This window comes from Delphinapterus leucas, chromosome 13 (genome assembly GCF_059928025.1).
Source record: "Delphinapterus leucas isolate spDelLeu-1000000601 "Yukka" chromosome 13, BTC_Dleu_Yukka2, whole genome shotgun sequence".
Taxonomy (NCBI): domain Eukaryota; kingdom Metazoa; phylum Chordata; class Mammalia; order Artiodactyla; family Monodontidae; genus Delphinapterus; species Delphinapterus leucas.
This window is the reverse complement of record NC_143141.1, coordinates 10,222,516-10,249,749: the sequence shown is the minus strand read 5'-3', so window position 1 is coordinate 10,249,749 and position 27,234 is coordinate 10,222,516. Positions and strand designations below refer to the sequence as shown.

The 27,234-nt window shown below is 43.0% G+C and overlaps 1 protein-coding gene across 2 annotated transcripts in view; it reads right to left on the bottom strand.

Annotated features, from left to right (window-relative positions):
- Positions 1-682: 682 nt before the first annotated feature.
- Positions 683-27,234, bottom strand: part of STARD7 (StAR related lipid transfer domain containing 7) — a 40,338-nt gene continuing 13,786 nt past the window's right edge. For both annotated transcript variants that reach the window (XM_089922754.1, XM_022598939.3), the window contains 7 exons: positions 18,368-18,576; positions 18,002-18,051; positions 16,653-16,763; positions 16,490-16,572; positions 15,961-16,060; positions 10,100-10,184; positions 683-9,292 (listed from right to left, as the gene is read on the bottom strand). In XM_089922754.1, the coding sequence (XP_089778880.1) occupies positions 9,108-9,292; positions 10,100-10,184; positions 15,961-16,060; positions 16,490-16,572; positions 16,653-16,763; positions 18,002-18,051; positions 18,368-18,576 (823 nt within the window). In that variant the 3' untranslated portion in view covers positions 683-9,107. The remainder of the gene's footprint in view (positions 9,293-10,099; positions 10,185-15,960; positions 16,061-16,489; positions 16,573-16,652; positions 16,764-18,001; positions 18,052-18,367; positions 18,577-27,234) is intronic.

Genomic DNA, 27,234 nt, shown 5'->3' with positions numbered 1-27,234 from the left:
TGTAATAAGACAAACAACCCAATAAAAAAGGAGCAAATGATTTCAAATGACACTTCATAGAAGAAGATTCTTGAATGCCAATAAGCACATATAGATACTAAATATTATTAGTCATTAGAAGGGACTTCCCTGGTGGTCCAGTGGTTAAGACCCCACACTCCCAATGCAGAGGGACTGGGTTCGATCCCTGGTCGTGGAATTAAGATCCCGCATCCCGCAGCCATAAATAAATAAATAAATAAATACCATTAGTCATTAGGGAAATGCAAATTAAAAGTATAATGAGAAGACTGGCCATAACAAGCTTTGGCAAAGAGTTGGAGAAACTGGAACACTCATACACTGCTGGTGGGGATATAAAATATTACAACCATTTTGGCAATGGTTTGGTGGTTACCTAAGAATATTTAAACATGCAGCTACAATACAACTAAGCCATTCCTCTTCCAGGTATTTACCAAAAAAAACCACTCAGAAACATATTCACACAAAGACTTGTACATAAATGTTTATAGCAGCTCTCTTTATAATAGCCAAAAAACTGGGAGCAATACAAATGCCCCTCAACAGGTGAATATATTTTACCAAATGTAAAATAGATAGCTAGTGGGAAGCAGCCGCATAGCACAGGGAGATCAGCTCGGTGCTTTGTGACCACCTAGAGGGGTGGGATAGGGAGGGAGGGAGGGAGATGCAAGAGGGAAGAGATATGGGGACATATGTATAACTGATTCACTTTGCTATGAAGCAGAAACTAGCACACAATTGTAAAGCAATTATACTCCAATAAAGATGTTAAATAAAGAAAAAAGTCAGGGTGTGGTAATATAAGCCCATTATTTAGAGACCTGGAGGAAAATACCAGTATCATGCCCTTTGAGAGGCGAGCCTGGCTGTTCCTGGGCGGGCGGGCGGGGGGAAGTAATAGGAGAGAGGTTTTTGCAAGAAACTTTGTAAGAACTATTTGGCTTTTTAGATATGCAAACAACCTACGTGTTCATTGATGGATAAATGGATAAAGAAGATGTGGTATATTTATACAATGGATTATTATAATTCAGCCATTATTAATATTATTCAGCCATAAAAAAAATGAACTCCTGCCATTTGCAACACGAATTGACTTTGAAGGTATTATCCTAGGTGAAATAAGTCAGATGGAGAAAGACAAATACCGTGTGATTTCACTCATACAATGGAATCTAAAAAAAACAAAAACAACATAATAAAACAATAACAAACTCATAGATAACAGAGAACAGATTACTGATTAACAGAGGTGGGGGGTTGGGAGGTGGAGAAACGGGTAAAGGGATCAAGTGTATGGTGAGGGATCATTCTGTAGTGTATACAGATGTTGAACTGCAATGCTGTACACCTGAAACTTATATAATAAACATTTTAAAAGCAAAAAAAAAAAGAATTGACTTTTTAAACTGTGTACATGAATGCTTAGATAAAACTGCACAGAATTATGTAGAGATGCAAGTAAGTAGGAAAAAGACACTGAATCTCTAACTTGTAAGGATTCTAGATAATTTTTCTTTATATTTTTATGTATAAAATAAATTTATTACCTTTTTAGTCACATAGGTATTACTTTGGAAAATAAAAGAGTATGAAGGCAAAATCCAAAGGAGTGTCAAGAATGTTCTCAGTGGGGGTGGGGGGGTGGGCAGGAGGGATACATTGGGAGACTGGGATGGACATATACACACTACTATATATAAAATAGATAACTAATAAGAACCTACTGTATGGCACAGGGAACTCTACTCAATACTCTGTAATGACCTATATGGATATATATAGGTCATTAAAAAAGAATGGATACAAGTATATGTACCACTGACTCACTCAACTATACTCCAGTTAGAAAACAAATTTGGGACTTCCCAGGCGGGCCAGTGGTTAAGACTCCATGCTTCCACTGCAGGGACTGTGGGTTCGATCCCTGGTCGGGAACTAAGATCCCGCATGCTGTGTGGCACAGCCAAAAAGAAAAAAAAAAATTGTAAATCAAGTATGCTTCAATTAAAAAGCAAAACACCAAAAAGAAACTAAAGAAGCTTTTGAAGAAAAGTCATATTATGTAAAAATTAATAATAATCCAGGAATAAAATCCCAATTTATTAAAAAAAAAAAAAGGTCTCAGGGATGCATCAGCACGACACTGGTTTAAATATGTCCCAGGCTGTCTGTTGGTCTTGTGAATGGAGTCCCACCCACACCAGCTGCCCTGCCCCTGCCACACAGAACGGGCCACACAGAACGGGCCCACCGTTGGTTCTCGGTGCTGTTTAATTCTGTCCACTCCCATGCCGTCTGCCCAGCTGCTTCACAATTCTCTTCAAAGTCACAGGCACAGAGTGGGCGTTCAGTAATTCCTTGCTGAATATCACCACATCCTGCCTTCTTGCTAGGCACAGAAATACAGCCATCGGACAAGCATTATAACAGGAAATGCAGGAATGATAGCTGGAGGATGGAACATCAAACAGCGGGGTCCTCCACTTGGCCTGCCAGCCCTGGCTGGGTCTGGAGAAGCCAACCCTCCTCCTAGCTTGGGACTGGTATTGGCCCCTCAGAGCAGGAAGCCTGGAGGGCAGCAAAGTGGAGCTCTCTCCTTATCCACACCTGTCTCTCCCAGGCGCACACTCCGGCCCAGGCTGGGGCCTGCAAACCTCCACTTGCCCTTGGCCTCCTCTTCCCACCAACCAACTCCACACACCCACACAGGCTGTGGTCGTCTGACCCACTTCCTCTCTCGTTTATTCATAGGTCTTGATGCCAGTGCAGGCTTTGAGGGAGGGATGGTGGTGCCCAAGGAGACCGCAGTGAACCATTGGTTTCGATGAGCTGTGAAGTCTTCCAACAGTCACAGGCGGCCTGAGAAACGGCTCCTGGCGGGCGGTGCAGCCCTGCCCCCTGCTGCTGCCACAGTGAAGTTCAGGACAGGTGAGCCAGGCCAGGCAGGGAAGTCGTTCTGGACTCCGTGAGGGGTTATTGCTTTTGAAAAGTCGTTCTGAAATGGAGTTCTCTGCGATCTCCCCTTGTTACGGGTTGAATTGTGTCCCCTCAAAACTCCTATGTTGAAGTCCTTACCCCCCAACACCACGGAATGTGGCCTTATTTCGAAATAAGTGCTATTGAGATGTCATTAGGTTAAGATGAGGTTATACTGGAATAGAATGGGCTTGTCACCAATATGACCAGTGTCCTTACAAAAAGGGGAAATCTGGACATAGACACATGCACAGAGGGAGAATGCCACGTGAGCGTTAAGGCAGAGGTGAGGGGATGCATCTAGAAGCCAAGGGAAGCCAAGGATGGCACCAACCACCAGAAGCTGGGGGAGGCCAACCCTGCTGACACCTTGATCTCAGACTTCCGGCCTCCAGGACTGGGAAGACGACACATTTCTGTTGCTCAAGCCACTCAGTTTGTGGTACTTTGTTATGGCAGCCCTAGCAAACTAGAATATCTCCTGGCATCTTTGCCTTTTTAACTGAGTCCAGTCTTTGAAGTGATGCACTTAAAGTTGGAGGTGTGTCTTAGCTGTAAATTGGCAAAGCCTACCAGCTGCCCCCATTTCCGTTCTCTCCTTCTTCCTCAGCAAAATGACCTCTGAATTTTTTTTTTTTTTTTTTTTTTGGCTGCGCTGCACGTCTTGCAGGATTTTAGTTCCCCGACCAGGGATCGAACCCGGGCCCTGGCAGTGAAAGTGCCGAGTCCTAACCATTGGACCACCAGGGAATTCCTGACCTCTGAATTTTTACTGGGTACATGGCTGCTCAAAGTATAGTCTACTTCTCAGCAGCTGGGTGTGGTCTTTGGCCTAAGTTCTGGTCCCTGTGGTTTTAAGCAGCAATGATGTGCCACTCTGGGAAGGATCCTCAAGGGGACAGACATTCTTTTCCCCTTTCTCCTTCCCACTGGCAGAGCACAGACGTGATGGCTGGAGGGGAAGCAGGCCCCACTGGGCACTGAGCTGACACAGGCCCCGTCCTCACGATCCTCACCTGCCAGGGAAGAGTCAAGTGTAGTCCTGGGCTCCACCTTTTAGGAAGAGCACTGACAAACTATAATATATCTAGAATTATAACACAATGCTTGGGTCTCACCCCAGAGAGTCTGATGTAACTGAATCCACCTCCGTGTGATGAGGGCAGGACATGACTGTAGGAGCCTGAGTCTGGGACGACCACGGAGCCACCATGCCAGCCCTGGACCGGCTACATTCAGAAAAGAACATCAACGTTAGTCTTGTTTAGGCCATATTGTGGGTTTCTGTCCCTCAAGGATGAACATAATCCTAACTCATGTTAGAGCAGAGAGTTTTAAGACATGGTAAACAGCAGAGTTTTAAGATATGGTAAAATACATTAACCATAAAAACACCCAAACATTACTACTTTCAAACATCCACCCTACCTTTTTAGGTATGGTGAGGCTCTTTAAAAATAGATGATAAGGGACTTCCCTGGTGGCGCAGTGGTTAAGAATCCACCTGCCAACGCAAGGGACACGGGTTCGAGCCCTGGTCCGGGAAGGTCCCACATGCCGCGGAGCAACGAAGCCCTTATGCCACAACTACTGAAGCCCATGTGCCTAGAGTCTGTGCTCCGCAACGAGAAGCCACCGCAATGAGAAGCCTGTGCACCGCAACGAAGAATAGCCCCCACTCGCCCCAACTAGAGAAAGCCCGCGCAGCAACGAAGACCCAACCCAGCCAAAAATAAATAAAAAATAAATTTATCAAAAAACAATAGACGTTAGGTCATTTATAAGTTATCTGTCTGAAAAAAATTTTAAATGCATTTGTAGACCAGAATCAACCAGAATGAGGTTATTAAAGCAACTGTGACAGTGTGTGGCCTGGGAGTCCCTTTGGAATGATGCTCTATCAAGTACCACTGAGGTTTGTAAAAACAGGCACATTTTACATCAAAATCACTTCCATCCAGAGGTTATAGTTTAATTTTTTAGATATTTTTCAAGCTTATTTGTTAGAAATCAGAGTTCTCAAATTTTATGAAGGATATTTTCATTTTGAAAAGCATTTCCTAGACTCCCCTTGTGGCTCTGTGGTTAAGAATCCGCCTGCCAATGCAGGGGACAGGGGTTCGAGCCCGGTCCGGGAAGATCCCACATGCTGCGGAACTAAGCCCGTGCGCCACAACTGCTGAGCCTGTGTGCCACAACTACTTAAGGGGAGTTTGCTAGAGTCATAGAGGGGGCAACGGGAAATTTTAATATGGACTGAATTATTAGATATTATGACATTGTTTATCTGTGTGTTAATGGCATTGTGGTTACACAGAATACCCCTATTATAAGAAAGCATGCTCGGGGACTTCCCTGGCAGGCCAGGGGTTAGGACTTCGTGCTTTCACTGCAGGGGGCATGGGTTTGACCCCTGGTCAGGGAACTAAGAGCCCACATGCTGCATGGCGCAGGGGGGGGGGAAAAAGCATGTTTCAGTATTTAGGGGTGAAATATGTTTGCAACTTAGTTTCAAATGGTCATGAAAAAGTGTATTAATCTAATTAGGCCACCATAACAAAATACCACAGACTAAGTGGCTTAAACAACAGAAATTTATTTCTCACAGTTCTGGAGGCCGAACATCCAAGATCGAGATGCTATCGATTCCATTTCCTGGTGAGAGCTCTCTCTGGCTTTCCAACCTCTGTGTCCTCACACGGTGGAGAGGGAGAAGAAGCCTCTGGCAGCTCTTCGTATAAGGGCACTAATTCCATAATGGGGACCCACCCTCATGACCTCATCTAAACCTATCACGTTCCAAAGGCCACATCTCCACCATCATGTTGGAGTTAGGGCCCCAGCATATGAATTTTAGGACACAGTCCAGTCATAGCAAAGTGTATACAGAGAGGAAGATAAAGCCTTTGTTAACAACCAGCAAAGGTATGGAAAGGGTATATAAGGTTTTTTTTTATTACTCTTTCAACTTTTCTATATGTATGAAATTGTTCAAAATAAAAAGTTGGAGGATTTTTGAAGCTGCTGGTGACATAAAGCCTGGGAAAAGCTGTCACATGAGCACCGTCTTCAAGAATATGAAGCGCTAGGGCTTCCCTGGTGGCGCAGTGGTTGACAGTCCACCTACCGATGCAGGGGACACGGATTCGTGCCCCGGTCCGGGAAGATCCCTCATGCAGCGGAGCGGCTGAGCCCGTGAGCCATGGCCGCTGAGCCTGCATGTCCGGAGCCTGTGCTCCGCAACGGGAGAGGCCACAACAGTGAGAGGCCCGTGTACGGAAAAAAAAAAAAAAAAAAAAAAAAAGAATATGAAGCGCTATCCCATGGGAGTTTTCAGTGTTGCTCCAAGGACAGGGCTTGACCCATCGGTAGACAGTATGAGGCCCATTTGGTCTCAACGTAAAGAACGTTCTGAAAGCCGGAGCTATCCGACAACAGAAATGCTGCTCAGTCAAGAACTCAGCTGCTTCTCAGTGGAAGTGTTCACGCAGAGCCTGGAGAATGGCAGGGGTGCTGAGCAGAGGCCTCCACAGCAGGCTGAAGGCCAGTGCGACCAACTCTCCAAATGTGAGGCTACACAGGGACTTCCCTAGTGGTCCAGTGGTTAAGACTCCGTGCTCCCTGTGCAGGGGGCCTGGGTTCAGTCCCTGGTCGTTGAGCTAGATCCCTCATGCATGCTGCGACTAAGACCCGCACAGCCAAATAAATAAATAAATATTCAAAAAAACAAAACAAAACAAAGAAACAAATGTGAGACTATACACACACACGTGCACCCACAGCATACGACCTCTGACAAGTAGTCTTCCAGCACAGATTTCTTTCCAGAGATCATCTGAGAGCAATGTGGAGGAAAGAGCTGTCGTAGTTTGGATGTGCATCCGTGTTCACCTCTTGTCTCCCACAGGCAAAAATTACACATAAACTCAAAATTCATGCTATGCTCAGTGTCTCTAACGTATCAATCACCTTGGCACAAATCCGCATTCCAGCAGAACTGCCTGTGTGACCTAACCATGCCCTGGGTTTCGCGCTCACCACCCTCCCTCTCCAGCACCCCCGACTCCAGCCCCGGGCCCGAGTCCCCTCCTCTCCTCACTCCCTCCCAGCAAAGCTCTAACTCTGTTTCCTCCAAGTCAATCCTTCTTTTAAAGCAAAGGGTGTGGGTTACTAGTAGATCAAGACAAAGAAGCACAAACAGGTGGTTTGTTTTCAGTTGCCAAACTGGTCACCTGGAAAGGGCTTACAGTCTAGAAAAGGTAGTGAGCGGTGTGTCAGTTACCGCCAAGAAAGACCAAGCCCTGCCACTTCCAAGTGCCAACTCTACGAGCAGAAACACACTTCAACTTTATGATCAGGAAGAAATAATAAGCCCAGTATGCAAGATTTCCCCACCAACATCTGTCCAAAGACACACTCTTTCATACCAATCTTTATGTATTTATTCACACATTTGATAAAAATGTCACAGGAGTGAAATCATTACAATGACATAAGCAATTGTATAGACCAACCCCAAGTGCAGAGTCAAATTGCCAAAAAGCGTATGGGCAACGCCCAGCCCCTTATCACATGTGCACTCACACCACTCGCCCACGCCACCCACGTCCCAACAATCACAGGCGCTAACTTCCAACATAACCGAGGGACTCTTCCTGGTCTGTCAGGCCCTGGGGATGAGGAGAGAGACACAATCAACGAAAAGAAGCTGGGACTGCCGGATGCATCTCCCTGCTCTGCCAACGACGCAGAGAACGCAAGACTTGAAACACCGGGGCAGGCATTTTCCTTGGCACCGTACTTAGGCAACAGAAAGGTCGAGGGGCTTAAAGTTCGTCTCAGGTTTAGCTCCCCTTTCAACAACGCAAAAGGGTAGCGAGTGGGGTGGGGAGCAACCTGGTCATTCAAATTCTAAGAAATAAGGGGAGGGAGGAGGATTTGAAAGCTGTTCCCGATTCTCCAGTCAGACTGATCCCATCTGGTTGTGACTTTATCTGAACAGCGTAGTTTGCTCTTATTTTAGCTTAGAAGAGGAGGAAAAGCTTCTCAGAGGGACAAGAGGGTCACATAAACCACATCCCCCTCTATATTAGCACTTGGGACAAGCTTCCTTCTAGCTGTTCACACAGCTTGTCTACAGCTCTGAGAGCTCTAAGGGAGGCGCCCAATCCCCACTCCTCTGCCTTTAAGCCTTCCAGGACGGGCAAGTGCTTAGCATCCAGTCAAACCTGAAGTGTGAAAAATAACGCCTCAATCAAAATGGTGTTTTCTATACAGACTATGGAAAAATCCTATTCAACTCCCCAATTCCCACTGTTTAACACAAAGGTTAAAAAAAAAAAAAAAAACAGAGCTAAAGTGTAACGTGTCGAGCATCTCCACTGACCCCATCAAAAACACCGATGATACAGAGAGCCACCGTCTCCCAGTGTTCTTGGTAATCGGCCTGCGGGAGGAGGCAACGACCCAGACGAATACAGCACACGAATACAGAAGAACTGGTCAACTCAAAGGAAACTGCTCTGGGTAGAGGGAGTCAATGGGGTGTGAATGGGAGGCCAAGAGTGATATTTCTCGGTCCAAACTTTATGTCCCTAAAGACAGGAGAAGGTGAGGACGAGGCACTTACGCTGCCCGGCAACAGTTCACACCACTCAACACCGGGACCGCAGCCAAGAGCACTCCCCACTATCCCTCACCGAAGACCAACTGTCCAGGGGGCCCAGCGGGACCTCCAGAGCCGAGGGACCCAGAGTGCTGCGGAACCGAGGCTGAGAATGGAATGTGGGCAGAGGAAGTAAAAGATGTTGTCCCCTCTGGCCTGAGGTGACAGGCTTGTTCCAGATTAGCTCAGCGAAACGCCAAATTTCCAAATGCTTGGCCTGAGAATATGACGATGCCCCCTCGGATGCGTCCTTCTTCTGTTTTAATAAACAGCAGTAGGGTTCTGAACAAGACCGGACACCAGGACTGAATTATCTTGCACTGGTGGTTACAGCAGACACCTTCAAATACACGTCCTGTTTGTTCTGCAACAGAGCGAGTGATAAGACACGGAGACAGGGCTAGAAGCAGCCTGTCCCTACTTATCTGAAAGTCCTTCAGGCGTACTCAATCCGGGCAGGGCCACAGCTACCCTCACTCTTCCGCTCAGAAGATGGGGCGGTGGCCTTGGCTTCACTACCCACTTCCAGAGGCTTAGACGAGATATAGTCCTTTACTTTGATCTCCATGTTCTTGGCTTTCAGAGTGGCCATGTGCAGCTTCTCCAGGAAATCTGGCATGCCTGTTGGGAGAGAGGGAAATCTGGGTAGACTGACACACAAACCAACAGTAGGCTCAAAATTAGAAGGGCCTATCTCTTTCCTGGTAAGGAGTCAGTGCCTCCTTAGAGAGATCACAGATGGACTGAGAGACAACCAAAACTTTTAGGGAGTGAAAACAACCCATGACCTCTGAGATCCTTTGAAAAGGGGTACTGATCAGGCCACATAAATCCCCAAAGGCTCTCTTATGTGATCAAAATATCATTTATCAGTGGCACAGCGTGAATATCTGCCGATTTTGTTCAGAGAAATGTCAAACGGAAACACCTAATCTCCTCTCCATTCTCCCCCCGAGGTGTAAGAAGCCGCCTACAGAGAACCAGAAGAAAGAAAATCACGTGAGGCTGCTTTTAAGGCAAGAGATTGGAAGGGAAAGATGCAGTCACAGCAGTGATGTGTAGCCTCCGTTAAGTAAGAAGGGTGATGGCCCCCTTTCTCCAGGTGACTGTCCTACAACCAAATTTTCTATGCCAGATTTATGGCTTTCCACACTAAGAAGAAAAATGTTAAATGCATTAATGTACACAGTCCATATTAAGCAAATGTTCTTCAGCTTGCCTCTGGGCATAAGTTCCTTTTTGGGTCTCCAGAATTCTTACCCCTCCAAACCGCAGCTGGAGGCTTTACTACCTTCAAGGTAGTATTCAACAATGAACTCGGAAGGGCTCCAGTGAGACAAGTACTGATCTCCTTGAAGCCACCAATAAGCTAGAGAAAAACAAAATGTTCAGCCCAGGTCCAGGCCCTGTACACAAGCGCCCACTCACCACTGGAAACCATCCAACTAACGCAGTAGCGAGGAAACACTGTCTGGGGATTGTCACTGTACGTCAGCAAGTAGTCAAAGCCATTCTGGAAAAGAAAAACAGCAAAGATGAAGGTACCTGAACTACCCCCAGAGCCTCCATATCCAGTACCACAGAATAACCAAGATCTGACTCTGAGGCGGAGAGTGGCAGTTTTTCGCTGTGAGCAAAAGAGAGTGAACACTGAAGACCTGAGAGGTTACCATCTCACGAGGTTGGCCCTGGCTGGTGTCTGGGAACTTGGCTCCAGTCAACAGCTAAGTGCTAAGGGGGGCTCCCTGTGTCTCCTCTGCACAAACAATGCACTTCATACTGAGCACCTGCTTTCCTCCTGGGGGTCTGGGATTTTAGGACACGCTAGGCAGAGGGCGTTCATGTGACCAGCCCCCAGTACAAATCTTGGGCGCTGAGTCTCTACTGGGCTTCCCTGGGTAGAAACATCGCACGCATGTTGCAGCTGGGAGAGGATGTGCTCCGTGGGCCCTCACGGGAGGGAGGGCATGGGGAGACTGCAGTGGGTTCCTCCGGACCCCGCCTGTGTCCTCCCCTCTTGATCCAGCTGTGCATCTTTCCATCACTGCAATAAATCTCAGCCATGAGTAAAACTATACGCTGCGCCCTGGGCGTCCTTCTGCTCGATCTGCGAGTGGGGGTGTGATCCTGAGGACCCCAACACATACCCCCAGTGTTTAATATCTTAATCTTTACCAAAATGATATGGACTCTACTACTATTACTGCTAACAGCAAACATGTACACAGCACTTAACCACGTGTCAGGAACTGCTTCAACCCCTCACAACGATCCTATAATATAGGCACCAATATCTCCCATTTTACAGATGAGGAAACTGGGCACAAAGAGGTTAAGGGACTTTGCCCAAGGTCACCCACATACTCAACGAGAGCCAACATGAACCCAGAATTCTGACCACAGGGCCCATGCACCCATTCTCTCTGGCTCAACCTCTCATTGGTACAGTGAAGGACAGGGATTTAAGAGATTCACAGGTGTCCCGATCCCAGGAGAGGTCTGAACCAATTATGCTCCACCCAAAGGGGTAAGAGATCATCCACTACTGCTTATACGGAAAAAAAAGAAGTCAGAACTGAAAACAGTGGTTACCTACAGGAAGAAGGAAGGAACTCGGTAGATGGAACAGGGATATAAGCAAATCACTCTATTTCTTATTTTACATATTTGACTTTGAAAACACAATTTTTTATTATTTAATAAAACAAAATTATATTTAAAAAGCACTTATCTAAAAATAAAAAGTAGACAACAAGGAACCTAACTATGAACTGAGTTGATAGGAAAAACCACGAAGAGAGGACCTATTTCAAGTGACCTTAAAACTCAACATTTTGGGGACTTCCCTGGTGGTCCAGTGGTAAAGAATCCGCCTTACAATGCAGGAGACACAGGTTTGATCCCTGGTCAGGGAACTAAGATCCCACATGCCACAGGGCAACTAAGCCCGTGCGCCACAACTAGGGAGCTAGCACGCCTCAAACTAGAGAGCCTGCGTGCTGCAAAGTACAGAGCCCACGTGCTCTGGACCCCGCATGCCACAACTAGAGAAGAGAAAAACCCGCACGCCATAACAAAAGATCCCGCGTGCCACAACTAAGGCCCGATGTAGCCAAATATAAATAAAATAAATCTTTAAAAAAAAAAAAAGCCTCAACATTTTTCACAGTGCATACATATCCTAAAGACAACAAGACATATACCCTACAGTCCTAAATTTTGAGTTAAAAGTACTTGTGTGCACTTAGGATGTATCTTTAAAACAAACAAAATTTATTACTTAGTGCTACCTTCTGAAAAGGCCTAAAAACAATGAGTAGGCCCAGAGCCGTGAGAACTCCTAGAAGCCAAACTGTGGTATTTAAATGACATTTCCTTAGAGGGAACCAGGTCTCCCAGAAGAAATGCTCATTTCCAGGTTTACACCTAAAAATATACAAGGTGAACCGGGAACATCTTATAACACCAGAAACCAGGCGAGTCCTGAGGTCAAGTCAAAAGGACTCCAGTCAGTAAGAAGAGGCTCCTAATGACCAAAAATGGGACAATTTGAACACCGATAAGAATAACTGGGAACGGACTAAAACCAACCAAGTATGTTTAAATTTGTGAGTTTCTAATGGCATTTCTTAAAAAAAAAAAAACTTTACCTTTGAAGGACTGCTAGCTGAAAGAACCAATTCATTATTTTAAAAACTAGTAAATGAAGGAAACAAATCAAGCATTTCTTACTTCCCTTTCCTCTGTGAACTATGGGAAACCAAATAGTTAATGAGGAAATTTTCCCTTAAAGTATGTCACCTAATAAATGGAAATAAATGAAGAAAGAATGGAGGATTTACACAATTAATATTTTGTTAACCTCTAATGAAATAGTGGATCTGAGCAATAATCATTAATCACTTCCAAATTCACAAAGAAAGGGACAATCAGACATTATTTCCTTCTAATAAAGTGGTCTTGCCCCAAACAACCTGAATCTGTTCAAGCCTCCAGATCTAAGTACCCATATACAGGAAACACAGGGGACAGAGAAACATGTTAAGTGACACTACGGACACTATAGAAATATAACCAGCAAGATCCAGGACAAAGAACCTGCTTCTTCAATAAATACAACTGCAAGGGAAAAAAAGGAGGGAGGGACTTCCCTGGTGGTCCAGTGGTTAAGACTTCACCTTCCAATGCAGGGGGCCTGGCTTCGATCCCTGATCGGGAAACTAGATCCTGCATGCATGCCACAAATAAGATCCCGCATGCTGCAACAAAGGTCCCGCGTGCCGCAACTAAGACCCAGCGCAGCCAAAATAAATTTTAAAAAAGGGAGGAAGAACTCAAGAGATAGATACAAAGCTACAGACAGTATGAACCCATTTCAATGTCTGGATCTTATCTGAATCCTGATTCAAATAAACCAACTACAAAAAAATACATGGATGATCAGGAAAATTTGAACACTACGGATATTTGATATTAGGGAATACGATATTATGTTTTCAAAAATCTCTTTTCTTTTTGAGATAAATATTGAAATTTCTATAGAAGAATTCTTCTTTGGTTCTTCTATAGCAAAACTAGAATCTGCTTCAAAATAATCAGGGGAGTGGGAAAGGGAACAGAAAGAGTACAGATAAAACAAATTTGGCCATGAGTTTGGTCATTGTCAGAGCTGGGGATGAATACAAAGGGTTCATTCATTATACTCTCTACTTCTTTATCTTTTGTCTACATCTCAAATTTTCCATAAAAACTAGGGAGTTCCCTGTTGCCTAGGAGTTAGGATTCCGGGCTTTCACTGTCATGGCCCGGGTTCAATCCCTGGTGAGGGAACTGAGATCCTGCAAGCCATGCGGGGAGGCCACGAAAAACAAACAAACAAAAAACCTAACAAGACACCATACCTCGGCCCAAGGATCTACTTTCCATCTGGCAAACCCAAACTCAGCTGCCTGGTTTTCAAGTACCCTCTGCACATGGTCAAGGTAATTACCACTCCTCCCTAAACTCTGCCCTCCTTTTCAAGCAGTGAGTCAGTCTCTCAACATCCAGGGCTCATTCCTATCTTTGTCTTTGGTTGAATCGTGTCTTCTACCTCCAGGGTCCTTCCTGTTTTCCTCTATCCACAGTCTACCTTTTTATAAGAACCAACTCAAGTCTCACCTTTCTCTTAAGAGCTTGCCACGATATGCTAAAAGACTTACACAGATAATTCATACTGCTCCCCCATCCCAGCTGAAAGAAGTTATTTTCTGGGTGCAACACACTCTGCTAGGTGCCAAACTCTGCCTTAGCTGTTTCATGGTCAGGGTTTCTAAAGGCAGTAATGCTGGGACTCAAGTCACTTTTTTTTCAAATAGGAACTACACAGACAAGGTTCAAATTTCAAAAGTAACGTAAAGGAAAAGAGTGAGGCACAATTCTAATTCCCACCGTCCCCAGCCAGGCTCCCCTTCCTAGAAGCAGCTAGCTACCGACCGCAGCCTTCTTGTCTAGCTTCTAAAGCAAGGACTTTAAAACATTTTTTAACTGTATTTACAACACACTGTAAATACTCCTTTTTACACTGTAACCAAGTTCTCTCTCACTCTCTCTCTCACACACACACTTGTACATACTTACGTAATCAAACAAAAGTTTCATGAAATATGCTTACACTTTCAATTCTATTTATTCCTTTTCTCTTTAAGCACTAAATTAATTTTGTCTTCCACTAGTGGGTAGCAATGCGTGGTTTGAAAAATACTGCTCTAAAAAAATAAATAAATAAATAAAATACTGCTCTAGGGCTTCCCTGGTGGCGCAGTGGTTAAGAATCTGCCTGCCAATGCAGAGGACACGGGTTTGAGGCCTGGTCCGGGAAGACCCCACATGCCGTGGAGCAACTAAGCCCGTGCGCCACAACTACTGAAGCCCGTGCTCTAGAGCCCGTGCTCCACAATGAGAAGCCACTGCAATGAGAAGCCCGCACACCACAACGAAGAGTAGCCCCCGCTCGTCGCAACTAAAGAAAGCCCGCATGCAGCAACGAAGAGCCAGTGTAGCCAAATAAATAAATAAATAAATAAAATATTTTTTTAAAAAAAAGAAAAAAGAAAAATACTGCTCTCAAAATGGTACCGAAGTCAACACACATCTCCCAGTAAAACAAGAGCAAAACATCACACTGACTGAGGCGAACCACCATTTATGTCACTCTTAAAGTCCCACTATAGGTGGTATAGACAAAACAACCTGCTGGAAACAACAAAACCATGGTAAGAGAACAGTCGTACAGCTCTAAAACAAACAAAAGTGATGGGTAGAAACAAAGCCATTATAAAGTAAATAAAACTAAAAGCAGCAACCACTGTCATCAGTATGTATACTCACCAGAGATTTGGCCAAAAGCATCAAAGTAAAACACCACACTAAGTGGAAGAAAATATTCTTCTCAAAGGAAGGTCATAAAATTTTAAAGAAGGCAGGACTTCTCTGGTGGCGCAGTGGCTAAGAATCCGCCTGCCAGTGCAGGGGACACGGGTTCGAGCCCTGGTCCAGGAAGATCCCACAGGCCGTGAAGCAACTAAGCCTGTGCGCCACAACTACTGAGCCTGCGCTCTAGAGCCCGTGAGCCACAACTACTGAAGCCCGTGCGCCTAGAGCCCATGCTCCGCAACAAGAGAAGCCACCACAATGAGAAGCCCGTGCACTGCAACGAAGAGTAGCCCTCGCTCGCAGTAACCAGAGAAAGCCTGCACGCAGCAACGAAGACCCAACGCAGCATAAATAAATAAAAAAAATTTAAAAAGCAAAAATTTTTTTAAAGAAGGCAGAGAGCATTAGTCTAACTCTCTCATTTTACAGACAAGGAAAGAGGAGCCCAGAAAGGTGGTTAAGTGTTCTGCCCACTGTGGGGAAATTTTGATGGAAACGGTGCTCGCTCTGGTTCCTCAATGCCGCTAATGACCGGCCGATGAGTCAGGGGCCGTCGCCTTCTGCTAACTGTCCCTCAGGTAACGGGAGCCATGGGTCATCACTACGTTGTCTCAGGAGGTCTCCCAGGTACACCACTCTACAGCAGGGGTCCCGAAGTGGGGTTCCCAGGCCAGCGGCAGCAGCCTCACCTGGGAACTTCTCAAAACATGCCAATTCGCAGGCCGCAGCCCAGCACTGCTTTAACAAGCTCCAGCGGAGGGTGATGCAAGTCAAGTGCGAGAACGACTGCGCCCTCCCCAGTTCAGATCAAAGGCATTCCTTGAGAAAATTCATAAGCCGCTAACACATCACCTCTCGGATGATGTAGAACTCACCTCATCAAATGACTTGTGGGGACGGATAACCATTTGGGATTCATATGATCTGACCCTTACAAATTCCGGAGACTCTGGCACACTAGGGTGCTCCACGGCCCTGGGAGGGAGAGAAGTGCGGGAAACTCTAAGTAATGTCTACATACAGAACAGCATGGGAGCTAAAGTTAAGAGGAAAATCTAAAAGGCAGCCTCTAATTTTTTAAATACATCAGAAAAGTCACAAAGATGAATGAGTATAAACTAGGTACTAAAAACAGTGAGTTAAGTCGGTGATTCCTGGCTCACTAGGCTTTGTGTTGAGGAAGAGAGCATTTCTTTTTTTAATTATCAACATTAAGGAACTAAAGGATTAGTTTAATGAAAAGCTTGTATCCCTTCAATCCTCTGAGATGGTCACCAGTCCCAGCCCACTCACATTCTAGCTGGGATGCATAGGGCCCGGGCTTGACTCATAAGGCAAACTCCCATCACACATGCATAAATGAAGGACAAGCTAAAGGAACCCAGCAGCAGCCACCACACATACCGTGACACCAACACCATCACGTTGTTTTCCTCATCCACACTATACCGCCGAACATAAACATAATCCCGTGAGTACATTGGATACTAAAGAAAAGGAGGGGCAGGATTAGTGCTCTGCCTCACACGGACATGACAAACGTAAAAGCGGAGGTGAAAATACTCACAGGAAAATGGGTTACCCAGTGAAGAACCTCAGAACCACTAACCACATCCCTCTCGATCACTTCCAGCTTGATCACCAGGGCGTCCCACTTCTTTCTATACTCTGTATCCAGCTGCGGAAACAGAACAGACCATAAAGACCCAAGAGATCCAAAACAAAGCTGCAGAAGACTTCTCCAGATGCTTGGGCCTCTGACCCAAGAATCTTCTTCTGAAACAGTGACCCGACCTAAAAGGCAGTGCCAAAGTGTCAAAGACACGGCTGTGTTTACTACAGACGAGTCTTTTAAAATCCCTTCCTGTAGGCCAATCCCATTACCTTGAAAATGAATCTTAACAAGAAAAAGACAAGTGTAAGAAAAAAATATTGTAATAGACATGTCTGGGGAAAATACAGTAGTCAGTGAGATAAATGTGTATGGGTGAAACGATTCTAAAAAGTTTTAAACAGAAAGTCCAAAAGTATGAGCAGACACCTCACAGAAATACAAGTTGCATATTTTTAAAAATATGTAGCACCACTAGTAACTACGGAATTTCAAAGTAAGACATATATCATACATATCCAAACCAACAAAAACTCAATACAGATTGACAAAATTCAGTGCTTAGGGGAAAGCATGCGCTTGCGTATTAGTAGTGTGTGTTATAACCATCAAACTCAAAGTCCAGTAAAACATGGAAACTCCAGGAAGGAAAAAAATTTTTTTGTAGAACTCTGGGTGATCCCACCTCCCCTTTCATACATTTCCCCACAAGGAGGAACAGAGTCTTTAAACACATACTCTTCATCTTTATCAAATAAACACCTTCACTGTAGATAAGTTCCAGATTGCTAAATCCTGACTGCATCTGTACTGAAGGAGAAAACGCCATAGAGGACATTGTTGGGCCAGTAGGTAAAACTGGAATACAAAGATTCTGTAAGTGCTGCATCAGTTAAATTTATACTGACTTTGATGATGGTACCATGGCTAGCTAGGAGAATATGTCTAGTTTTAGGAAATATACACTGAAGCATTTTGGAATAAAGGGTATGTAACTTACCCTTAAATTAAGAAAAAAAACCTATAAAGCCATATAAAACATATTCAAGCACTCAAATCCATTCCTCTATTTGATCTTCCCAACAGCTCTGTAAAAGGGTAGACCTGGCCTCATCCCCACTGGACAAATTATAAATCAAGGGTTTACCCAGAGGTCATCTGACGTGAAATGAGGGGTAGAGAAACAGACAGATGGATTGAAGCCAATGTAATGTCTTCTGAGTCAGAGAAATTACTCATGTGGACCATGGCAAGTGGACTTCTAGGCTTAGTGGCTCCAGATCTGGGCAGAAAAATGTACTCACCTGAACATTGAAGAACTGCCGAGGTGTCACATCTGTGTAGGTTCCAAAAACTAGAATGACAGGAAAGAATAAGGGATGTTTGCCACACTCTCGTCACTTAACTGCATTTCAGTTGTAATGACTGACAGATCTTAAAGGCAGATTCAGAAACTAGAAGTCATATTGGGGCGGCAAAGTAAGACAAAGGTAACCTATAGCAAAGTGTAGCAAAGACATGGAGACTCTTGTCATCTGCGAGAGGAAAAACAACAAACAGGGCAATTTTCCCAAGAAACCCCCAGAACGGAAGAGTTTAGAGAGCATAGGAACACAGTGCTGTGCACCTGCCAGCATGAACACTCTTACCAGCAGCCAAGCTGGGCTCACCTCTGTACTGGTAAAGGGGGGTGCCTGTAATGGGGCGCCGCCACAGCTTGAAGTGTTTCTTATCCATCACCATTTCCCACGGTTGCTCTTTGCCTCCTGAATCTTCATCCCTTTCTGTTTGGGATTTTGGTTCTGGAGGGTGGTGGTCAACTCCAGAGCTCTGAAACGTACTTGACATTTCCTCCAACCGTTTCATCTCATTAATGGATCTGGAGAGAAAAACAACAGGCATGGTGCAATGGCTGGAGTCTGCCCTGTGAATTGCAATGGGCACACAAAGACTTGTACAGAACGGTGTGACTTTAAAACAGTATAAAGTGTAGGGAATAAAAATATGAGTTCTTGAGTCTGAATCCCAGTCCAATATTCATCAACTAGAATATTAAACAACTTAACTAATCCCTATTTCTTAATCTGTAAAATGGGGATAATAATAGTACCTACGTCAAAGGTTGATTATAAAAATTAAATAAATTTACCTGTAAAGTGCTGAACACCAGGCATATAATTAGCCCTCAAATGTTAACTATTATAATTTATGACTATGAAATGTCATTTGATACCTTTTGTCCGTTTTTTATTGGGTTGTCTTCCTCTCACATTATAAGAGTATTTATATATTTTTCCTCCTCTCTTTTAAAGAGATAATTCACATAAGAATCATCCTTTTACTGTATACAAATCAGTGCTTTTTAGTATAGTCCCAAGGTTGTACAGCCATCACCACTAATTCCAGAACCCTGTCATCTCCAAAAGAAACCTATACTCACCAGCAGTTAACTCCTCACAGCCCCGATAACTACTAACCTACTTTCTGTCTCTACGAGCTTGCCTATCCGGAAATTTCATATAAATGGAATATTACAAAATATGGTCTCTTGGATCTGGCTTTTTTCACTTAGCGTATTTACAAGGTTCATTCACGCTGTACTTTATTCCTTTTATGACTGAATAATATTCCACTGTATGGATGTATCACATTTTGTCTATCCATTCATCAGGTGATGGGCATTTAGGTGGTTTCTACTTTATGGCTATTATGAATAACACTGCTATTAATATTTGCATACAACTTTTGTATAGACATAAGCTTTCAGTTTCCTTGGATAGATTCCTAGGAGTGGACTTGCTGGGTCATGGAAACTCTGTTTAACTTTTTAAGGAAGTGCCAAATTATTTTCCAAAGCAGCTGTTCCATTTCTATGTTCACACCAACAATGTATGAGGGTTCCAACTGCTTCACATCGTTGCCAACACTTGTTATTGTCCCATCTTTTCCAGCAATCCTAGTGGGTGTGAAGTGGTATCTCATTGTGTTCTTCCATTTGTATTCCCCTAATGATGACTATTGACATTGAGCATATTTTTATGTGCTTATGGGCCATTTGTGTATCTTCTTTGGAGAAAGATCTACCGAAATCTTTGTTTTAAATTGGGTTGTCTTTTTACTGTCAAATTTTAAGAGTTCTTTATACATTCTGAATACTAGTCTCTTAACAAATACACAATTTATAAATATTTTCTCTGACTCTGTGGGTCATCCTTCCACTTTCTTGATAGTAAACTTTGATGCACAGAAGTTTTCAATTTTTTTTCTGGCCGTGCCGCGCTGCATGTGGGATGTTAGTTCCCCGACCAGGGATCAAACCTGCATCAGAAGCACAGAGTCTTAACTACTGGGCCACCAGGGAAGTCCCCGTAAGTTTTTAATTTTGATGAAGTTAATCTATTTTTTCTTTGATTGTTCAATTTTTTGGTGTTATATCTAAGAAACCAGTGCCTAATCCAGTATCAAAAGAACGTATGCCTATGCTTTCTTTTAAGAGTTTTAGGTTACATTTAGGTCTTTGGTCCATTTTAACTTTGTGTATGGTTTGAGGTAGGGGTGTAAATTCACTATTTTGCATGTGCACCTCCAGTTGTCCCAGCACCATTTGTTGAAGACTATTCTTTCCCCATTGAATTGTCTTGCCACTTTTGTTGAAACTCAAATCGACCACAAAGCTAAGAGTTTATTTCTAAACTCTAAGTTTAATTCCTACAATTTATATATCTATCCTTATGCCAGTACCATTATCATCTTAAGTACTGTAGCTTTGTAGTGAGTTCTAAAATTGGAAAGAGTGAGTCCTTCAACTCTGTCCTCCTTTTTCAAGATTGTTTTGACTATTCTGGGTCTTTCATTTCCATTTAAGTATCCTAAGGAATCCACAGGAACTTACTGGAGCTAATAAAGGAGTTCAGCAAGCTTGCAGGATATAAGATCAATTTACAAAAATCGTATTTCTATACAGTAGCAATGAACAATCTGAAAATAAAATTGAGAAAACAATTCCATTTATCATAGCATCAAAAAGAATAAAATAATAAGGAATAAATTTACAAAAGAAGTTGGGCTTCCCTGGTGGCGCAGTAGTTGAGAGTCCGCCTGCTGGTGCAGGGGACACAGGTTCGTGCCCCAGTCCGGGAGGATCCCGCGTGCCGTGGAGCGGCTGGGCCCGTGGGCCATGGCCACTGGGCCTGCGCGTCCGGAGACTGTGCTCTGCAGCAGGACACGCCACAGCAGTGAGAGGCCCGTGTACAGCAAAAAAAAAAGAAGTGAAAGACACACTAAAAACTACCAAAAGATCATTGAAAGAAATTTTAAAAGACATAAATGGAAAGATATATTGTGTTCATGGGTTGAAGGTCTTGATATTGTTGAGATGGCAAAACTACCCAAGGTGATCTATAAATTCAACATAATTTCTATCAAAATCATAGACTATTTTGTGGAAACTGACCAGCTGATCCCTAGGTAAACAACAAGGGCCTACGTATAGCACCAGGAACTATACTCAATATCTTGTAATAACCTGTAATGGGAAAGAATCTGAAAAAGAACACACTACTGTATATAAAACAGGTAAACAACAAGGACCTACGGTATATAATCCTTTTTATGTGTTGCTGAATTCAGTTTGTTAGTATTTTGTTCAGAACGGCATAAAGCTTAGAAACATTCAAAACAATACCATATGTCAAACTATGTGTCATTATATATCATTTAGGGATGTATACATACGTATAAAGACACAGATGGTAATGAAATATAATAAATTGGGATAGTCTGGGGGACAGAGGATATTTCCATTGGAAAAGGTCCAGAGGAGGCTTTAATTGTATTTACAACATTTTAGTTCTTAAATATAACTGTATTTGTAACATTCATGTTTTTCTTTAAACCTTTTTATATATCTGAAACATTAAAAAAAAATTTTTTTAAACATGGTTTGTTTTCCCCTTAACCTCGTAGGATGAGTTGGGAGATTGGGATTGACATATATACACTAATATGTATAAAATAGATAATTAATGAGAATCTGCTGTATAAAAAATAAATAAAATTCAAAAGAGATGTGGTATGTATATATGATGGAATATTACTTAGCCATAAAAAAGGATGAAATAATGCCATCTGCAGCATCATGGATGGACCTAGAGATTGTCATATTGAGTGAAGTAAGTCAGATACACATAAATATGATATCGCTTATATGTGGAATCTAAAAAAATGGTACAAGTGAACTTATTTACAAAACAGAAAGAGAGTCACAGATGTAAAAAACAAACTTATGGTTGCCAAGGGGGAAAGGGGGGGAGGGATAAATTGGGAGACTGGGAATGACATATACACACTACTATATATAAAATAGATAACTAATAAGAACCTACTGTATAACACAGGGAACTCTACTCAATACTCTGTAATGACTTATATGGGAAAAGAATCTAAAAGAGTGGATCTATGTATAACTGATCCACTTTGCTGTGCAGCAGAAACTAACACAACATTGTAAATCAACTATACTCCAATAAAAATGTTTTTAAAAAGCAAAAAAACAAAAAAACATGGTTTGTTTTCCCCTTAACCTTTTTTTTTTTTTTTGGCTGCGTTGGGTCTTTGTTGCTGTGCGTGGGCTTTCTCTAGTTGCGGTGAGTGGGGGCTACTCTTTGCTGCGGTGTGTGGGCTTCTCATTGCGGTGGCTTCTCTTGTTGCAGAGCACAGGCTCTAGGTGCGGGGGCTTCAGTAGTTGTGGAGAGCAGGCTCAGTAGTTGTGGCACACGGGCTTAGTTGCTCTGCAGCATGTGGGATCCTCCCCAACCACGACTCAAACCCGTGTCCCCTGCACTGGCAGGCGGATTCTTAACCACTGCGCCTCCAGGGAAGTCCCTCCCCTTAACCGTTAAACAGCAGTTAGGAAAGCAAGATTGCTGGCTGACTATGTCACTTCTGCAATTCAAGACTCAAGACACCACCTACTGATACATTCTGTCTGAAAGGCCCTTTCATGCCTTTTTAACCTTCAAAAACCCCACAAGGGTCAAGGTTAACTCCCAGGCAGTTAACCATATACATTTACTTTTATTCCTCTACAGAAACATATCACACAATATTATAATTAATCTATCTTTATATCTGCCACCCTTACTAAACTATGCATTCCCTAAAGGCCCAGAATCAGTCTTTTTCATATTTTTATGTCCAGCTCCTAGCAAGTACCTGGTAAACATTACATGCTCAACAAACGTTCACAGTATAAACTGAGTAAATAAATATGGAAGTAGGCCTTAATAATTCAAATTCTTATTAAAAGATTACATTAACACATTGCTTTAAAAGCCAAAAATTCAAAGTTATACTGGTAACCCAAGATTAAAAGTTTAGAGCAATCCAAAGCAATGGTGAGTGTAGAGATCTGTGTTCTAGTCCTGGCTCTGCCAACTAGCGGTGTGATCTTACGCAAGTCATTTTACCTGCAAAGCCTCCCTTGTTCCACCTGTAAAGTGAGGACATTATTTCTCGAAGGTTTCTATTAGCTCTAAAATTCCAATTCTCTGAATTTTAAACTTTGGAATTAAATGAAAATATTTATATACAGGGACATTTGCTGTTTTCATTGCCTGGAATCTTTTCCTATTTGAAGAGAATCCCCAAATAGGTGAGATGCAGCCCCCATCTCAACCCCTAGCAGTTAGCACATGACTCCTAATTTAAGTGAGGTGAATCAGAGACTTCTGGTAGAGGCTTTGAATCTTGAGGAAATAATACAAGGCACAGGACCTTTTAGATTTTCTCAGTGATCTTGAGGCAGTTGAGAATCCAGCAGTGCAACAGATCGACGGGAAACAATACCAGCAACACTGCCCAAAGAAGAGCATTCCTGTACCAGTAGTAGCAGGCCTTGGGTGTTCTCTTGGCCAACCTGTACTCTGGCCTTCTTGTCAACGCTCTGAATGACCTAACACCTTTTTGGCTTAAGTTAACCAATATCAGTTTCTTTGTTTTCAACCAATAACCATAGCCAGTACAATTTATACTGATGTTCTGATGAAAAATATTTAACCATTTTTTTTTTAAGTTTCAACTTGAATTAACGTTACAGAACAAGATTGACTGCTACCATTGCAAAAACCATATAGAAATAGGGAAGGAAATTTAGAGTAGGCAATAAGATCTTGCAGAGGAGAAAGTAAAGTCACAGCTTTGCTCCGAGAACAACAATGCAGGCATCACGTGGAACCAATCATGGCACTTTTGAGGACTAGCAAAGCACCCTTCAATAAAAATTAAGCTGGACTTTTGAATATCCTTATCACATAATGAAGAGGGGCAGGAACGTCGTACGTCTTATGAAAAACACATCAGAGGCCCATAAAATTATATAGTAATATGGTTTTAAGAAAATTAAACTATATGACTACAGGCAGTATTTTTAACGGCCTTCTAAGACTCAAGGTGGTACAGAGCTTCTGACTCACTGCTTAATCAGCCTCTCCTATAGGATTAAAGGTCACTAGGTGGCCTTGATTAAACATGAGACTAAGTCCCTAGGGAGGACAGCAATGTCTTGTGAAGGTATGACACTCATTCTTTGAACAGCACAACATGAATGCTAGAGTAAGACTGCATCATGGAAATGATCATTACGTCTCAGGTTCAAGAATCTCGGAAGGGTCTCAACTTCTAATTGTTGACATGACAGACACCATTAGCACACAGGTGCCCAATCACTATCACATACGTAGGAAGGAGAAACCTCTCACCGTGTTATCTCCTTAGCCTGCTGTGCCAAACCTTATTTGGAAGGGATGGGTGTCTAAACCTTGGTATCTAAGGGACTTAAGTAATAAGAAGGGAGAACAGAAGGACAAGAAAGATTATTCCCAAGATAGTAACAGAACCAGCAGATTAGTAAGAGGATCAAAGAAAGAAAGTCAATGCTTTCCTTTCTTCAAAACTAAAATCATTTCAACATTTGAGAAAGACTGGACTGAGAGCCATGGAAATTGAGGGCATAAAACCATGAAAACAGAAATATAAGCATAATCATATTTGGCTCATCTATAGGGGGTCCTGCCCTAAGTGGAGAGCTTGATATAAGGCTCCTAAAATGACTCAAATGAAGCCATTCCTGTAATTGGTAACTTCAGTAAGAGGCTCCCTTGTTTCAATGATCCCCTCTCAAATTCCCAATTATTGTCGAAGTTAGAGACCTTTAAGTACAACTGTCATGAGACATACCTAAAAGACATCAATTAGTTCATTGCAATTCTGAGCGTAGTTCTGATTATCTAAGAAGGTGTAACAGTAAAAACATCCTTAAGTGACAGTGGCAAAAACAAAAAAAAATTCCTTTAAGCCAAAAGGACTTTTTGTCGATCATTTATCTAATTAACAGCACACCGAAAAGTTAAAAGACCAAAATGGGAAAATGGCTAATTTTCTTTATGAAACTTTACTGGCACTTATTTACTCAAATTTCTAGAGCAATGAACTGTAACTTTTTTAAAAAAGGGGAGGGAGATTAATAGAACATTTTCCCCTAGGCTTTCGTATTTCCTAACTTCCTTCTCCTTTTTGTTCCTGTAATTTTTCTTAATGTTCCAAATCAATAAAAACTTACTACTGGGACTTCCCTGGTGGCACAGTGGTTAAGAATCTGCCTGCCAATGCAGGGGACACAGATTCAAGCCCTGGTCCGGGAAGATCCCACATGCCGCGGAGCAACTAAGCCCATGCACCACAACTACTGAGCCTGTGCGCCACAACTACTGAGCCCATGTGCCACAACTACTGAATCCCACGTGCCTAGAGCCTGTGCTCCACAATAAGAGAAGCCACCGCAATGAGAAGGCTGCGCACCGCAAGGAAGAGTAGCCCCCGCTCGCCACAACTAGAAAGCCGGCGCGCAGCAACGAAGACCCAACACAACCAAAAATAAATAAATAATTTATTTATTTTTAAAAACTTACTACTGTATTTTTCCATAAGATTTGACCTGAGCTCACAGAATGCCAGCTAGCACCAAAAATAATGATTAAAAGTTATTTTGTCTGATCATTTAATTAAAGCCTATCAGGTAATAACACTAAGCGTTAAAAGACCTGACTTCTACACCTGGCCTATCAGTGAGTCAGTCACTTCGTACAAGTTACTTCTTTTCTCTAATTTTCTTGCTGATTCTCGATTAATGAGTTCCTATTTGTTAAGATGTTCTTAAGCACGAGAGAATAGAAAGCAAGGGTTTTTCTTTGTCCTTCTGAACAGAAACTCTACTAACATAAGAAAAAACACACACCACTTCAAGGCACACATTCAAAGAGACATCCTCACACCCCATCACTGTTTGACCAAGACAGCAATATCTGAATTAGTCTGTACCAGGACAAGTTGGTACAGAAGCAGCACAGAAGAGCCAAAGGCTGTGATTTAGGGGCCATGGGACAATCATGCTCTTCTTCCGTTAACAATGAAAGAAATGCACATGTCCCGTGGCACATTCAACTGTGCTCCGTTATGGAAGCTACCCAAAATCATCTCACTAGAACAAACAAAATCTAAGATCCTCTAAGCTAGCTATGACAACCTCAGCGTCCTTTAAAGCAAACAGAATACTTAAACACCAAGCCAAAAAAAGTTAACCTATACCCAGAATATCTTATTCAATAAAACACTGGGAATTCCCTGGCGGTCCAGTGGTTAGGACTCCATGCTTTCACTGCCGAGGGCATGGGTTCGATCCCTGGTCAGAAAACTGAGATCCAAAACTGAGATCCAGCAAGCTGCGCACGGTGACCCCCCGCAAAATAAATAAATTAATTAAAAGTAAAATATAAACATGACAAGCTATGAGAACAGACCTATGAAGTCACTGTACAAGCAAGATACAGCTGACAGTATATTATTTGCCTCCCTATCAAAATAACATTTAAAAAAATCCTCAGAATGGACTTGATCAAATTTTAAGTATATGACTGAATTCAAGCGTGAACTGGACATGTGGTGTTAAATGAGGGCCTTTACTGGAACAACTCTGCAGAGGGTCAAAAAGGGCACCTTAAGTCTTCGTACTGGCCTTCCTCTAAGCTCCTGAAATTCCCAAATGGGTTATCGCAGCTTACCTCTTTAGGAGTTGGATTAGAACCAAGTGCTTCAACTGTCCGATTTCTTTCCGCAACAGTGAGTAATGACTACGGACTCAAGTGTTTACCACATCTATCTCCTATTGTTTTTTCCCCTCTAGCTCCTGCAAATGGGAGACCTACTAAACAGAGGCTCTAGGACACATGGTTGACAAAAATACATGGAGAAAGACGAAGAACGACATCTATCACCTAGGCCCCAACGCTATTCAACTCCCACCCCCAAAACATCTTCCCTGTCTTTGGCACCCAGGGGCCCTTTCCTGGTCTTTCTCCTCTTCCCCAAACAGATCCCACTGGGAATATTCCCATCAAACTTCACCACTGTGGAACATGGGTATTTCATCGTCAAAAACAGAATGAAAAGTCAAACAGTTAACTGGTAATTTCTCAATTTAAAA